Here is a 16595-nt window from a genome sequence, read left to right on the forward strand (position 1 = left end):
AGTGTGAATTTTACTGTTTAAAGTGTATAATTTACAGATTAAAGTGTGAATTGTACAGATTAAAGTGTGAATTTAAATGTTTAAAGTGTGATTTTTACAAATTAAAGTGTTAATTTTACAGATTAAAGTGTGAAATTTACAGATTAAAGTGTGAATTTTACAGATTAAAGTGTGAATTTTACAGATTAAAGTGTGAATTTTACTGTTTAAAGTGTGAATTTTACAGATTAAAGTGTGAATTTTACAGATTAAAGTGTAAAATTTACAGATTAAAGTGTGAATTTTAAATTTTAAAGTGTGAATTTTACAGATTAAAGTGTAAAATTTACAGATTAAAGTGTGAATTTTACACTTTAAAGTGTGAATTATACGGATTAAAGTGTAAATTTTACAGAGTAAAGTGTGAATTTTACATATTTAAGTGTAAAATTTACAGATTAAAGTGTTAAATTTACAGATTAAAGTGTGAATTTTACGCTTTAAAGTGTGAATTTTACACTTTAAAGTGTGAATTTTACAGATTATAGTGTAAAATTTACACTTTAAAGTGTAGAAAATAAAAAAATGTGAAGTGTTTATGTGGCACTAATACGCTTCCGTATTTAACAATAATTCGTTCTCAAAAAAATTATCTAGTTATTCTGTTTAGACCCCAAGGGGTCTTATTGGAGTTCAAGGGTCACCTCTTAGTACCTCAAGGAACCCCAAGGATACCCGTAAGAACCCCATGGAACCCAAATGATAAATTATTAACCAGTAATACCCCAGGGGTTTCATTCGAATGGAAGGCTCGCCCCAAGGTACCCCAGTAGAAATTAATAACTATTAATACCCAAGGGGTCTCATTTGAATCCAAGTGTCACCTCTTGGTACCCCAAGGATACCCCAAGGATATTCATAAGAACCCCAAGTAACCCCAAATATAGAAATTAATAACAAGTGATACCCCAGGAGTCTCATTATACCCCCTATAACCCAACAAATTAATTTTAGGGGGTATAAAATGGTTTCATCCTGTCCGTCTGTCCGTCTGTCTGTCGGTCTATCTATAGACGCAACTTTGTCCCCCTATAGAATTTTTCACAACTGCATGGAACAGTCTGAAAATGTGTACATATGTTGATCACCATCTGAATATATGCACCTGCAATTTTCTTTTAAGATCAGACAAGATCTGTGGGGTTATATGGTGTATCAAAAGTTATAAATCTGTATTATAAGGGTATCTATGGGGTATCCTTGGGGTACCAAGGGTAAGGGGTGATCCTTGCACTTTAATGAGACCTCCTTGGGTATCAATAGTTATTTATTTCTATCATTGGGGTATCCTTGGTGTTCCTTGGGGGTAAAAAGACGTGCCGCTGTGGTTGTAATTTTCATGATATTAAATCATGTATTATATTTACACATTTTTGTGGAAATGACTTTCTTTAGGCTTTTTTACCTACCTATACCCTGAGTTGTTTTTTTTAAATCTTGAAAATCAGCTTTACTCTGTTCCTCTGTTTACTCTGTTAAATACCAGTACCTCAGGGCAGGCTTGGGGTAATGCTAAATGTAATGGTAATGCATTGCAATGCATAACATGTTCTCAAAGTAATGCTAGTAATGTGTAATGCCACAAAATTAGCATTACAAGTAATGGTAATGTAATTCATTACTTTCCAAAATCTAGTGTAATGCTGGCATTACATGGCATTACTTTGCATTATTATGCTTATTTATGCATGTTCACTTTAAAAAATGTGATGAATAAATGAATAGTTGAAATAGAATTTGATTAAATTTATTTTTAAAGAAGAAAGAAATAATTATTGAGATAAAAATGTTTTAACTGTATTATTAAAAAAGATTTTTAAGATTTATTTTTGAATTGTTAATATTACTAAATATATCAGCACAATTTCATAACATTTTCAAGAGTGTTGTTATTAAGAGTTTTAATCGTTTAAACAATTTACTCTAATTAGTCTGCAATTCAATAAGAAATGTGTAAACAACACACTATGCCCCCAAGGATTCTAAGTATCAAAACAATCTATTGTTATAAGAAGTGCTTAACACCCCAATCCCCTTCCGTTCACTATGTCCTAATAGAATAGAAGACAGACATGCACCTTTAAAAGCAAAATGAATGCACTGTCCATCCATGATGAAAATCAATATCACTTCCAGTATTATAACCTATCTTAAAATACTTTTACTTACTTATTCTCTCTCTCTCTCTCTCTCTCTCTCTCCTCTCTCTCTCTCTCTCTCTCTCTCTCTCTCTCTCTCTCTCTCGTATATTAAGTACATTGTACATTAGTTTAGACTGATAGAAAATACAAGATTCATGTATTTTTTCTATTATTGCACTTAATATATCCTAAGAAAGAGATCGTCAAACAGTACTTTTCAGTCCAAGCTTTGGCTGCCCCTGTAAAACATTTATTTAGTATAGCTGGGAAGATTTTCAAACTAACAGGATGCAGTTAAAAGATGAACCCTTTAAAATTTCGATCATAAAGTGCAACAGCAATCTTTTGTCTTAAAGTGTCCTCAGAAGAAAGAAATATGATTAAAATACCGTATCTTAAGATATATAACTGGGAACAACCAACTGTTTATGAATTTATACAATTAAGTGTCCAAAATTATAAAGATTTGTTTAATCTGGGGAAATATCTCTATTTAGCTTTTGATACCGCAACATTATTCCATAAATTGTTTTTTTGTTATGCATGTAATTCTGTGTCTCTATTTCGTATCCTACATCGTATCATGCCAAATGTCTATAAATATCATTTTACTTATGTAATATTTTGTTCATAATGCCACAAGATGATTATGTATATATTGTATATTGTATATATTGAGCAAATAAAGAATAACTCTTGTATAGTCATTGAATTTGAACCTGATACTGATTGAACATGAACCTGTAGATATTTAAAGAGTGTTTTATATTTAAAACATTTGCAAAAACTCTTTATTAGCTTTACTTTTTAAAACAAATTAATGGTAATGGTAATGCATTACTTTACTCATGTAATGATAATGTAATGCATTACTTCAGGAAAATCAAGTAATGGTAATGGTAATTTAATGCCCAAATTCATGAAGTAATGGTAATGTAATGCATTACTTTACAATGGAATTCGCCCCAAGCCTGCCTCAGGGTTCAAACAATATCCATTCAAAAGTATGAATAATTTCAAGTTAAATCAAAGTACTGAGAGTACTGAAAAGCACTAACTACAGTACCTGCAACGTTATTCTCTAGAATCCTATCCTATCGAATCGTGTATCAATCCTATGGTATCGTGCGTGTATACTGTTCTATCGTGCGTTAATCCTATCCTATCGTGCGTTAATCCTATCAGGATTATCGTTTAATTTTAACAGTTTTTCCGTTTATCCTATCGTGTTAATCTTTTTATGCCTTTTTAAAAGCAAGGACAGCTATTTTAAAGTTACGAGTCAATCAGTGCGCCGTATACGGATATTTATCGAACAAATAATGTAAATTCCTATCTAGTATTCTATCCTGATACTAAAATCTCAGTTCTTTAGATCAAATTAACCAGTAGTACATGTAAATCGTATCTGTAAGCAGTGGAAATGAAAAATGATTGTAAACTATCAAAGTTCTAAGGAACAAGGTAACATATTACCTGACGGTATATCGAATATATAAAATCGTACGCAGACTGTATACCTGTGTAAACATTAACTTGTATGTAACATAATTCGTTTTGGATGCATCATTGTTTATAGGAACAAAGGTAATTATTATATAATTAATATTTACTTAAATAAGTAAAAAACAAAGTAACAAAAAGTATTATTTTAATTGAACCCGCTATATTTTCCGTGTGATATTTGATCTCGGGCTAAAATGTTCCCGGTAATCCGCTTGGGTGTGAGGTAATGAAAACAATGTCAACAAATCCTACGCGGAATGTGTGTCTGTGATAATATTTTGTAATGTGTGTGCAATATAATTTTTTAATGCATCATTTTTTATACACAAATGGTAATTTCAAATGGGACAAATACCATATTTTTCAAAAATTAGGTTGATCCTGTTTATTGGGCGAAGGAGACCGATTTAAGCAAAAAAAAACAACTAAAAAGTATAAATAGGTTGAAAAATTACTGCTAGTTAGAATGAATAAATGGTTTTAATCCAATAACGTTACAGTATAGTTGCCTTTAATCTTACTCCATAGTTTTAAACAAAAGGGAAATAAAATGCATTTTTAAATATCAGATCTATAAGATTACATGAGACACCTGAGCAACAGACTCATGGTCGCACAACACACGCAAAAATAGCTGCGATTTATCTTACGATCTTTAAAAATCATGCATTGCTCTTGGGAACACACAAAATGTTGTAAAACATTCGTACCAATGTTCGTGGGTTGCATTGCAATAATTTGGATCGCGTTCGGTCGCGTCTGAATAGTGTGCATGTCCACAATTTTGATAAGACTTGATGCGACCACAAAATCGCATGCAACGAATGCGATAGTTCATACAACACATGCGAAAGCTCATGCGAAGCCAAAAAATTTCGCAAAGTGTTGTTTAGTGCTCTTGCGCCAATTGTAAAAGGGGCATTAAGTTCTATATGAAGATAAATGTAACAGGGAGTAACACGTGACATTAGGTTATATATGCTGCTGTTTATGGGCATATATTTTGCTCATTTGTAAAATTTGAGCGCAAAATGAACTCAAACTGATGCTCAAGAACCACACAAACCATCTCCATTCCCTTAATTGCGCTAATATGTAGACTTGTCAGTTGTTGATAGGTTACAGTGTATTGAAACTTACTTGATTCGCATTTTCCACTGACGTCAAAATATCCATTGCTACATACACAAATGCTGTTAGTACAGCTTTCAGTCGCTGCACAATTTGATGGATCTGCAGTTTCATTGCAGCTTGTTCCCAAAGCAGCTTCAGTTACAGAGACAATGCAAAACCAGGACACAAACTGCCAAAAAAAATTGTATATAGTTTACATGTAACATACCGATACATGAATTGTATACATATTTGTACATTTATATATGCTTGTTGACTTATATTGATTAAAAAAATTATTTGTCCTTTTTTACCAGTAGAAGTGTGTCTGCAACATGAATATTACTGTCAACATGAGAGTCTATTGAAATATCCAAGTTTCCCTTAACCTAAATCTCATTGTTGAAAAAGCATTTCGGTAACTGAGAAAGAATTCCATCTGAATTATTACATTTCATCCGGCCTCTGTTCATCGTGTTAATTTGACTTAAACATATTTAATAAATTATAATAATCTACTTCTGACCGGATCCCTCAGCCTGCCCATCTACATGATTGTTTTCCTGAGTAAACCTTAATATATCTTAAAATTTCACATCCAATTATCTACTGTACAAACATGACAAAACTTATCAATAAGCATGCTTACAACTTAATGGATTAGCTCTGAACTTTCATTGGCTTATTTTACGATAATAAATTCATTGACAGAAATATTTGTTCTTATCACTAAAACTCACAATCTATAAATAAAGACAACTGTAGATAGTACATATTGTTCTAAAAATAACAATTTATAGCCAGGATCTAGAGCTTTCTTTAAAAAAATAATCATTTCGATCTAAATTGTCCTAAAATTATCTTCCTGTACATTTCATAAGATTGACAATACCAGTACATACATAGGCATCGCAAAGTTAGACCTATCCATTAGGCAAATAGAATCATAGAGGGTTCAGCCTCCCCACTTTTTCTCGCAGCAAAGATAATTGTCCCTAAATTTACCTTTAATGAGGGAGAAGTTGGAGTCATATGCATGCTAGCCCCCCCCCCCCCATTTTGTTTGGAAGTATAGGTATCTCCCCCCCCCTCCCCACCCCCCACGGATTAGGATTTTTATGATTTTGGGAATAAGTTTTTTTTCTCAATATTTCTGAGGATTAGTCTAGCCCCCCCCCCCCCCCCCCACTATCAATTTGCTTCCGACGCCAGTGACATAGGTAATGTTTTATAAAGCTCCTTGTACATGTTGTAATAATCCAAAATGGAATATTCCAGATCTTTAATTAATTTATTACTGTATAAGCAGTACTTGTTCCCTGTCTGCAACCCCTATAACAACTGTCATTTTATGTGCTATAAAGAATCGAACCTGGGATCCATGCTACTCTAGGGGACTAAAAATCATACCCTCCTTTTCCTACCAGTTTCTTTATACACCATATATATCCCGGTAAGTAAGTGTAGAAGGAAAGGAAGAATAAGCAAATATGCAATGAAGAAACATGGGTTGATCGTGAATCGAACCTGGGACCCATGCAACTCTAGTCAGATCTCAGCTCTACTCCAGAGATGTACTCTGGTGCCAGGCGAAATCAACCATTCAAATAGCCTAATTAACTAGGGACCTTCATGCGGCTGATGCTGTTTATCACAGTACCTGTAGCGGTAATTTTTGATCAGGGAAAAAAGTGCCAGAGGTGTTTTCAAAACGGAAGGAAAATGCATCGTATTCACGAGGTCGACCAAATACTAGCCACGCATTGTTCTTACAAGTGACAAAATACGCGGGTATGATAAGGCAACTCTCAGCGATCAAATTCCTCTGATCGATATGACGTCACAATAAGCAGCACGATGTCATATTTTACTAAAAACATGTCGATTTTAACTTTATCTCTGGTTTAAATTATAAAAATTACAGGCATAAGCTAGACACGATCTCGTTGCGAGCAACGAATGGGTCTTCCGTCCGATTTTTGAATAGATTAGATTAAACTTATCACTTCAAAGATAAAATCGTAGATCTAAGCGAAAAATAGTAAAAAAAAAAAGATTGCGGCAATCGGGGCTTGAACCCGGGTCACCTGGGCCATGTCCACGACTCTATCGACTGAGCTACTCAGACTCTCGCTTCAAAATTTTGACGCTTAATTTCTCGAGAATGCCTGAATTACCCGAAAGCACCTTGTTGGAAGCAACAAGTGGGACTTTCGTTTGATTTTGAATTGATAGGGTTCAATTAAACTGTTGACATTTGGTACGATTTACTTTCATATTAACTTCCTTTTAAACTAATTTTTCAACCTACACTGCGAAATGCAGATTTCCGGAAAACGTCATTTTTAAACTTCAATATCTCCGCAATGCGTTGTCCGATTTTAATCGGTTTTAAGTTTTGTATTCAGTACAAAAATGTCAACAAAACGCATATGCTTTAAAATTCCAAAAATCGAAATATTAGAATAACTTCTGGTGACGACCGGAAGTTACGGCCGACCTGCTCATATTAAAATTTGATAAGCTTAAACCATATTCTGATGGAAAAAAATTGTAGATTAATTGATTCAAAAAAATTTTAAAACACAATTTTCCAAAAATGCTGTTTGAGCGGACCGGAAGTGACGGACGATCGTAGTTTTACCTGATCGGCCCTAGAAATTCAAAAATCTATCACTATTAATTTTCTATCTTTAATCTTTTTAGTGAAAAAGGGAGGACATCACTTTTTACAAAAAGAAAAACGAATATAACGGCCGACCGGAAGTGACGTCATCAACAAAAATGTACATGATAAAAGACCTTCATATTTTGTATTATTCGTGAAATTTTCATAAAAATCCATTGTAGCATATTTGAGATATTTGAGTTTTAAGAAAAATGTTAAGAAAAAAAAAAGAATAATAATAGTGAAAACTAGAGAAAAAGAAACCTAACAAAAACAATAGGGTCTTCCGTTGGAAACGGAAGACCCTAAATATCACTAGAAACTCTTCTAACTGTATATATCTTCGATTTTTCTCTATTACGTATAATTATCATTGATGACGTCACAAGCATGTTTAATAGATAAGATCATGTCGGGAGACAAATCATTGGAATGTAGTGTAAACAATGCCGAAATAAGACTTATTTAATACAGATACCTAAGATTTAGATGAGTGTCAGTTAGGATATAATCAGGATAATACAGGAATGGATACTTTGTTTAATAAGCGAGTGTTATAAGGTAAGCAGATCGACATTAATATGGCTTGACCAGCCTTTCCTCTGTCAGTGTATACAAAGAAAGGCAAAAGTGTAACACTAACCCGGATATTATGAAAGATGACTTGGGTAAATATCAACGGTATATGACCTAAACTAATTGAAAATGCTGCTAGAATCCTGTGCTTCGTTGTTTTAAATGAAAAATACGTAATATTTTCAATGAAATTGTAGAAATTGAGAGGGTTTCCAATAAATATTTACAATATTTTTTTTATGCGATTATTAATAGGATTCTAGCAGTTATACCAATAAACATGAACTAATTGCCGATCGAATTATTGTAGCAAACATACAAATAAACTTCGGGGTAGTGTTACACTTTTTAATTTTTTGTTAAGGTAAAAAAGTGATCTATTTTTAACTGTCGTGTGATACCATACGCATGGCACGGCAGCTTCAAAGATCGAGTCGATTCCGAAGTAGAAAAATGATATCTTGGTGAACACATTCACTTGATATTAATATTCCGCACTGTTTTCATAAAAATAAACAGTTTTTAAATTGATCATAATTTTGACGGTCATTAAACTCGGAGTTGCCTTAACCTACCCGCGTACTTGGAAGAAAATGACGACGAACAGACAACAATCAAAGATCTAGTAGACCACATGTCATTGAAAAGTCTTTCAGAAGATGAGGCATATTCTAATCAACATGGGAAAATAAAATTAAAGGAGCATTATGGTAATTCAATCATAATAACTGAATTAAACGGCAAAGAAAATGTAGTTACATTTCGCCAGAATGCCGCAACCATACTGCATACTTTCTATAAGGAATCAGTTCTTAAGTCTGACGAAGTGAATAAAAGGTTTCTGATTACACAGCGGCAACACTGATCAAGAATGATATACGAAACATGCCGGAAGATAAGGCATTTTATCCAAATATTCTGTCAAAAGAGGGTCATTTACCAGACAGTTTATCATCATTTCTGAAAGTAGTAACTTTTGAAAATGTCTCATCAACCAAAATTAATTCAATTGGTCAAGCTATCATAAAAGCGACAAGACCAAGAATAGTGAAAAAACCTCTTCAAATTGGACTTGCAGTGCAACTGCATCATATGTTTGGGTCCAGGTTTCTAATAGATACCCTAAACAGTATGGGGTTTTGTTCATCATACTTTGAAGCCAAGAAATTCGAATCATCTGCTGTCATTTCATCAAAACAGAGACATGCCCTTTAGACGAATCACATTGTCTACAATTTGTAGCAGATAATGTAGACCATAACATCAACACCATTGATGGAAATAACACCTTTCATGGTATGGGGATTATATCTTGTTTGTCTCCCGGGTTAGGGAAAAACCCTCTATGCATTCAACGCTTGGATGTTACTACTGATGACTTAATTGCATCTGGCCATATCAGGTTATTTTACTTCAATGCAGAAAAACACAAGAAGTTCACGCAACATGAATTACAAGAGCTGAGACATCTTAAAAGCAGAAACCTTTCTTGGAAGATCGACACCTTGAGAAATGTTCTATGGCCTTTAAGATCACCTCTGCCTGGTTGGTCTGGGATTATGCAAATGGTTCAAGAAGGTAATAATTAAGGGGTTTCAGATATAACGTTTTTGCCCATGATTGATTTGAACCCAAGTGATTTGAATTGCATCTTTTCAACGTTGATGTTTGTTTCCAAAGAAGCTTCACGATATAATCGAACTCCAATCATAACGTTTGATCAACCCTTGTACTGGAAAGCAGTTATGATGACAAGTAGGAAGGAATGTAGCAACTTTGACGTACGTCTGGAAGCTTTCCACGCAGAGATGTGTTTTATTGGCAGCATCGGTAGAATTATATCAGGCTGTGGGCTTAGAGAAATACTAGAACTCATATATGCCCCAAACGCTGTTAGTCATATGTTAAGCAGGAAGGCAGTTTCCCATGCAGTTCGAGCAATGATGCTTTTAGACACTGCGATGCATGCTTAACGAACATATATTCGATATGAATCAGTGTGATAAAGTTGAAAGTGACTTTGAGGAGGCAAATCCCATTTTGGACAAAGCAGATGAGTTATACAGTCGCCTGTGTTCGAAAGACATTTCTGTTAAGCAGGCTATTGATGCTCCTGTTTTCACTGCATTGGAGAAGCGCATTCGAGACAAAACAAATGAAATCAAACAATCTCGAACAGCAAAATTATGGCTTTTATTTAGTGAGATGGTTGCCATTTTGAAACGCTTCTTGGATGCAGAAAAGACAGGGGATTGGCAGCTTCATCTTTCCACATTGCAGGAAATGTTGCCATATTATGCAGCTGCAGGTCACAATCTGTATGTTAAATCTGTGAATTTTTATCTATCTCAAATGCAGGACCTAAACAGAGTCCACCCAGAGGTATATAACCATTTCATGAAGGGAAATCATGTTTTACGAAGAACCAATTGGTGTTGGTCAGGTTTGTCTACTGATTTGATTATAGAGCAGGTATTGATGAGGAGCGTGAAATCTACAGGCGGATTACCACGCGGAAGAGGAATGGGGGAAGCTCAGAGGGCGCAATGGCTTTTGTCTATGCCAACATTAGCAGAATATAATCAGGCGATGCAATCATTTACTGACACAGGATACCAAACAAGTGATCAGCATGTCGATATGTCCAGATCAAGAATGGAAAAAGAAAACAAAGATGTCAATGTATTGCGCGACTTCTTGAAAGACAGGGACCCATTTGTCTTACATGACAAGACTTTACGTAACTTTGAAACCGGAATTATTGCAGACAACGACGCAAATGCAGATGCTGCAAAGAGTATAGGCAAAAAAATTATACAGTCTATGGCTGGACAATTGGTATCAGAAATTTCATTTAAAAGGAAAGAACAAGTGGTTCCTCTTGATATAAAAGGAACATCGGACAGTAATGTCACACAATTCTCGAAAATTGATCCTCAGCTCATGTTTCAGAGGTTGACAGCTGTTGGATCAGAAACACTGAACACAACAGCTGAGTTGTTTCAATATGAACTTTCAAGCTTTCCGACATCAATGTTTGAAGCAAATGGTCTTTTAAAGCAGGCAGCAAAAGCCACGCTTGCTGAAGCTATATGAAGTACAGGTGACTGCCATGCTGAATAACTCCCAACAACAAATCTATTTAATGTAATCGATGGAGGATCTCTACTGCATCGAATACCATGGTCTAAAGGCGAGACATTTTCCCAGATTTGCTCAAAATATGTTGATCATGTTGAAAGGCGCTTTCAAAATCCCATCGATGTACATTGTAATGGACGGTTACATCGGTACGTCAACTAAAGATATGACTCACATGAGGCGCAGTAAAGGAATTCAAACAAACACAATCACTTTTACTGAGAATATGCCACTGAGAATAAAGAAGGAAACTTTTCTTCTGAATGTATCAAACAAGCAACGCTTTGCTGAACTCTTTGTACGAAAACTGCAAGAGAGCAATATCGAAGCTATACAAAGTGAGGGTGATGCAGATTTGTTGATATGTCAGACAGATGTTAATAAGGCAGACGATCACACGGTGGTTGTGTATGGAGAAGACACTGATTTGCTAGTTCTGCTGTGCAATTATGCAAATGAAGGCAGAGAAATCTTTTTCACCACTGACAAACAAACGTCAATGAAAAACCACAGAGTTTGGGATATATCAAAAACAAAGTCAGTTCTCGGAATTGATAGTTGTCGTAAACTCCTGTTTATTCATGCTTTAACAGGGTGTGACACAACTAGTCGTTTACATGGCATTGGAAAAACCTGCTGCCTTGAAACAGATAATGACTGACATTTATCTAAAATCACAAGGAGCTGTATTTTTGCAAGAAAATTCTAGCAAAGGAGATATAATAAAGGCGGGAGAAGAAGCATTAGTAAACTTGTATGGTGGGGTACCGCTAGAGGGTTTAGACATTCTCAGATGGAGAAAGTTCACGACAAAAACAATGTCATCTAAAAGGAATGCTGTGGTCCAAGTGCAGTCACTTCCACCAACATCTGATGGTGCCATATTTCATTCAATGCAAGTTTACTTATAGTGTCGACGTCAGTACTGGAAAGGCAAATCAGTGGCAGATCTTGATCCTACAGAATGGGGTTGGACTCTTAAAACTGGCAAACTTCTACCTATTGAAATGTCCAAACCACCTGCACCCGACTTCCTATTGAAAATCATCCACTGCATTTGCAAAACCAACTGCGACAATAAGAAATGTAGCTGTAAAAAACATGGCATATCGTGTTCATGTGGATGTGAAGAATGTAGAGGAATCAACTGTTCCAATTCAAGAAATACTCCAGAATCTGATGATGAGAGTGAAAACGAAATTTAAAATTAGAAAACTGTTATATTCCTTTACAATAAAAGGATGTTACTTCCATTTCCATTTTATTTTTCATGGTTGTGATGTTAAAAATGTCCATCAATTGTACATATCCAATCTTGTTATCAAGTTATAATATAAGCTGATACCATATTGATTTGATTTGGTTATTAAATTATTTCTTTATAACCATGATTCCCCCCCCCCCCAAAAAAAAAAAAAAATTTTAAAATTGCCATATATTTGACCAATGTTTCATGTTATGTTTTTATTTCAATTGTTCAAATACTATTCTGTAATTTGGAGTGAAGATAAGTTGTTACAAATTGAGTTGATATTGTTTTTACTTTTTCCCACATTTCCACAATTTTTCAATAACAATACATAAAAAAGCAATATTTGACCCAAAAGTCAAAATAAATATAAAAGGAATGAGCTCCGGTGAGAATTTATATGACCTTCGCTAAATATTTTACGTATTTATTAATTCATTCTATAGATTTCAACAAAGCAGCAGCACTTTTAAATGAATTAAGCATTCCCTTAATTTATATCCAAAAGGTCGCAATGCCCTTGTAAAAAGCGGATTCAGATAGGCTTTTCGATGTCAAACACATCGAATTTGTATTATGAACACTCTAGAAAAGAAATAATACAAGCTCTAAAAAATAATCACATGCCGAATCTAAACAAGCATAATAGATAGGATTTAATGGTATGATAATTGTTTTAAGATTATCTTCTGTTTATTTATAAAATGCATTTTTCCATGTTAAAAAATTGATTGATCCGCCTCTCTACACAAAATTTGCGTCAAAATTTACAGTATCAGACGTCACATCGACAAGTGCACCGCGAGCAGTAACTAGTTTATATTTATCGTTGTTGGACTTTTTTTACAAAGTTACACGCATAGGTAATTTTTAATGAAGTTTAATATTTTTGTACCCATAGCAATCGGAAATTACTTTATTCCTTAGCATTTTAACGACTTGCTGTTTTGTGTGATGTCATAGTTAACATTTCCTGTACTTTCTGGTCGGCGCAACCACAAAGTAAACCTTAACAGAGCTGCGAATGTAAAAACGCAAAATGAATACTCTACAGATATTTTATAACCTTGACATAATTTTTGAGAATCTTTGAAAATAGAATGCTTACCTACTTTTGTCATTAATGTGGGTACCGAAGTAGCGACAATGCGGAAAAATTACGTGTGAGAAATAGACCAAATGGAGAAATTGCCCGGTAGATAAAAATATACAGCGTTACATGTAAATCACATTAAATTGTATTACAATTTCTTTCTTTTCTTATTTTAGTGTAAGGGGTTAAACATTGTTACATGTAGTAAGAAGGTTTATTTGCATCGAAGAATTTCAGAGAGAGAGAGAGAGAGAGAGAGAGAGAGAGAGAGAGAGAGAGAGAGAGAGAGAGAACAAAAGTGGTACATTTTCACAAGGAAACTTCCAATTGTTATAATGCTAACCCCGGTTAAACCTTAGTAGAAATTATTTATTCATCAACAGATAAACTCGCTGTGATGTACAATGTAATCTGATTTGATATCATACAAATGTAATGTTCCTTTCTGAACGAATTCTCAAATCAATGATTGTCAAACTAAATACGTATCTCTATTTTTCAAATACGTATCTCTCCCTCTCTCATTCTCTCTCTCCTCTCTCTCTCTCTCTCATTCACTATGCGAGAAAAGTAATTTCAGCGTGGAAAATTAATATTAAAGTTATAATAAAAAAAAGTGAATGAGAAAACATGGTAGCTTTTGATCACTAGCAAATTTTTTGGCTCAGGTGACTTAACAGAAATTGTTTTAAAACAAAGCCATTACTCTTTATTCATCCTTTTTCAGAATTCTTATCTTTCAATGTTTGCGTGTATTTTGATTCTAAGAAAAATATAGAAGCGTTTGTAAGACGAAAACCTACAGAAACCGTACAAACCGTATGGAAAGCGTATAGAAAACGTTTCATATTGTACAAGAAACGTATCGTATCGTACAAAAAGCATATCGTATCGTATGAGAAACGTATCGTATCGTGCAAGAAGCGTGCCGTACCATGAAAGAAACGTATTGTATCGTACAAACCGTATAGCGTGCGAGAAACGTACAGCTGGTGTAGTAGTGCGTTTTTGGGTCTGTACAATCCTCCCGATTGCCCCTGAAGACACAACACAAGTTCACCTTGCCATAACCTGTTTATCATATCAAAATTGCTTAAACATGGAAACCCAGGTATACAGTAGTTTGTAATAGGAAAGGAGGAATGAGCAAATATACAATAAACATACATATCACTGGTAGGTGGACCAAGAATCAAACCCAGGACCCTGCAACTCTAGTCAGGAGCTCTAATACACTGTACTGAGCTACATGTACCAAAATGGATTTACACACTGCACAGCTCAGATAGCCCCAAAATTATGTAAAAGTTTGGATATTACAGAATATTTGGTTCTTGATAAGAGTATTTCAAAAACAGTAGACAGACTTGATAGCATTGGGTTTGAATTAACTGCATGTCCATGGGCTAAAGTGTTGTTACTTGTTTGGCTGAGGTGTCTAACATTCTGACAACCCAATCTACCTTCATTCTTTCTTTATCAAAACATCCTTTGACGGAAGCATAGTTCTTTAAGAATAAGAAAGCTCTTAACTCAAATACAACTTGTACAAAATTAGTTGAAATAGGTTCTGGAGAAAAAAAATGTACCAGTAATGTAAAAATTGATGACATCAAAATCGAACATAGAAGACAGAAGACAACAAACTCATTCTTAACACAAAAGCTCACTTGAGCCTTTTCTTAGGTTAGCACAATAAACAAAAAACAGTCATTTCTCTTTATTTGTCAGGCATGTTCAAGGACAAGGACAGACTTGCAGGTTATAAACCAGGAGAGTACATGTACATAGGAAAAAGATAAACCTTTATGATAAAGAGAGAAGGGGCCAAAGGGTAACATACCTATATCAATAGCTGCAGTTCTGTAGCTCCCGGTCGGAATATAAAATCGGATGGACGACCTGGGAGCTATAGTGCCACCCAGTGAAAAACTTGTACATTTATTGCACACAAAAACTGTAGCTCCCAGGTCGTCCATCCGATTTTATATTTTGACCGGGATCCGAGCAACAGAAATGCAGCTACTATATAGAATTACTGAGTTATCAACATTTTTAAACTGCATTTCAACTTCAAGAAGTTGGAAATGGTCCAATTCAATTCTCAAATAATGTTTACTTAAGAACCAGAAAGCAGATTAAGATACCCTCTCCCCAACCCCCACCCAAAGATTTGTAAACATATGAAATAAAAATTTCAATGGCAATTTCTTACCTTTCCTGTTTGCCCTTAATTAATATTGGTCCGTTATATTTCTAAATAAATGTCTTATTTTGCTAAATACAGTAATAAAAAAAGTTGACAACAGGTCTTACCAAAATCCCCGCTGTCCAAGACATGTTTACTTTTAGTCAACACTCTCGTATTTTCGTTTTCTTTCAGCCGAACCCTGCCAATCGTTATCACAATTGAGAAAATATCAATCGGATTCCATTTTCGATGTTTAACTTCCTAATCTAACAACCAGGAAGTTCTATTCTTGAACTATTTACAACTTGAAGACTTTATTTTCGGCAGACCTGTTTTGTTGTGACCTATGACATGAAGCGGTATCTCGATCCCGATCTTAATCTGAATACCGCTGCATAATACGGAAGTGACACATTATAGCTTAATTAGTTTTTATTAGCCAGACTTTACACTTAACGAATAAAATTAACATATTAATTTGTCTTTTTCACTTATTTAATCAGTCTATTTTACATTTAAATCTGTAAAATTTTCACATTTTTTAATAATATAAAATACATTCTCCCTTTTTGTCCGGAAATACCTTAAAGTATGCATGGTATGTACAAAAACCTAGTTATTTCAAATAAAGTCATTTTTTTCTTTAACAACTTAGCATGATTTTCTTGTAAGGCAATTTGATGAAATAAATAGACCCTTCGATACTTCTGTCACAACCCCCCCCCCCCCTCCCCCGGAAGATATGCATATGAAGTGTATTAGGAAAGGAGGAATATTGAAAAATATGGCTGGTCCGGGAATGAAACCCAGGACCATTGTAACTCTGTTCAGGAGCTCTACCACTGAGCTATCCAGGCCGATATCCACGATCCATATAA

At 34.5% G+C, this 16595-nt stretch overlaps 1 protein-coding gene across 3 annotated transcripts in view; it reads right to left on the minus strand.

Annotated features, from left to right (window-relative positions):
* The window catches only part of LOC128186324 (titin-like), a 71236-nt gene extending 55167 nt beyond the window's left edge, over positions 1-16069 (minus strand). For all 3 annotated transcript variants that reach the window (XR_008243933.1, XR_008243934.1, XM_052856123.1), the window contains exons 1-2: positions 15843-16069; positions 4827-4989 (exon numbers count right to left, since the gene is read on the minus strand). Coding sequence is in view for 1 of the 3 variants with exons in the window: in XM_052856123.1 (XP_052712083.1) it covers positions 4827-4989; positions 15843-15866 (187 nt within the window). In the remaining 2 variants the exon portion in view is untranslated. The remainder of the gene's footprint in view (positions 1-4826; positions 4990-15842) is intronic.
* Positions 16070-16595: the final 526 nt, after the last annotated feature.

This window comes from Crassostrea angulata, chromosome 5 (genome assembly GCF_025612915.1).
Source record: "Crassostrea angulata isolate pt1a10 chromosome 5, ASM2561291v2, whole genome shotgun sequence".
Lineage (NCBI taxonomy): Eukaryota > Metazoa > Mollusca > Bivalvia > Ostreida > Ostreidae > Magallana > Magallana angulata.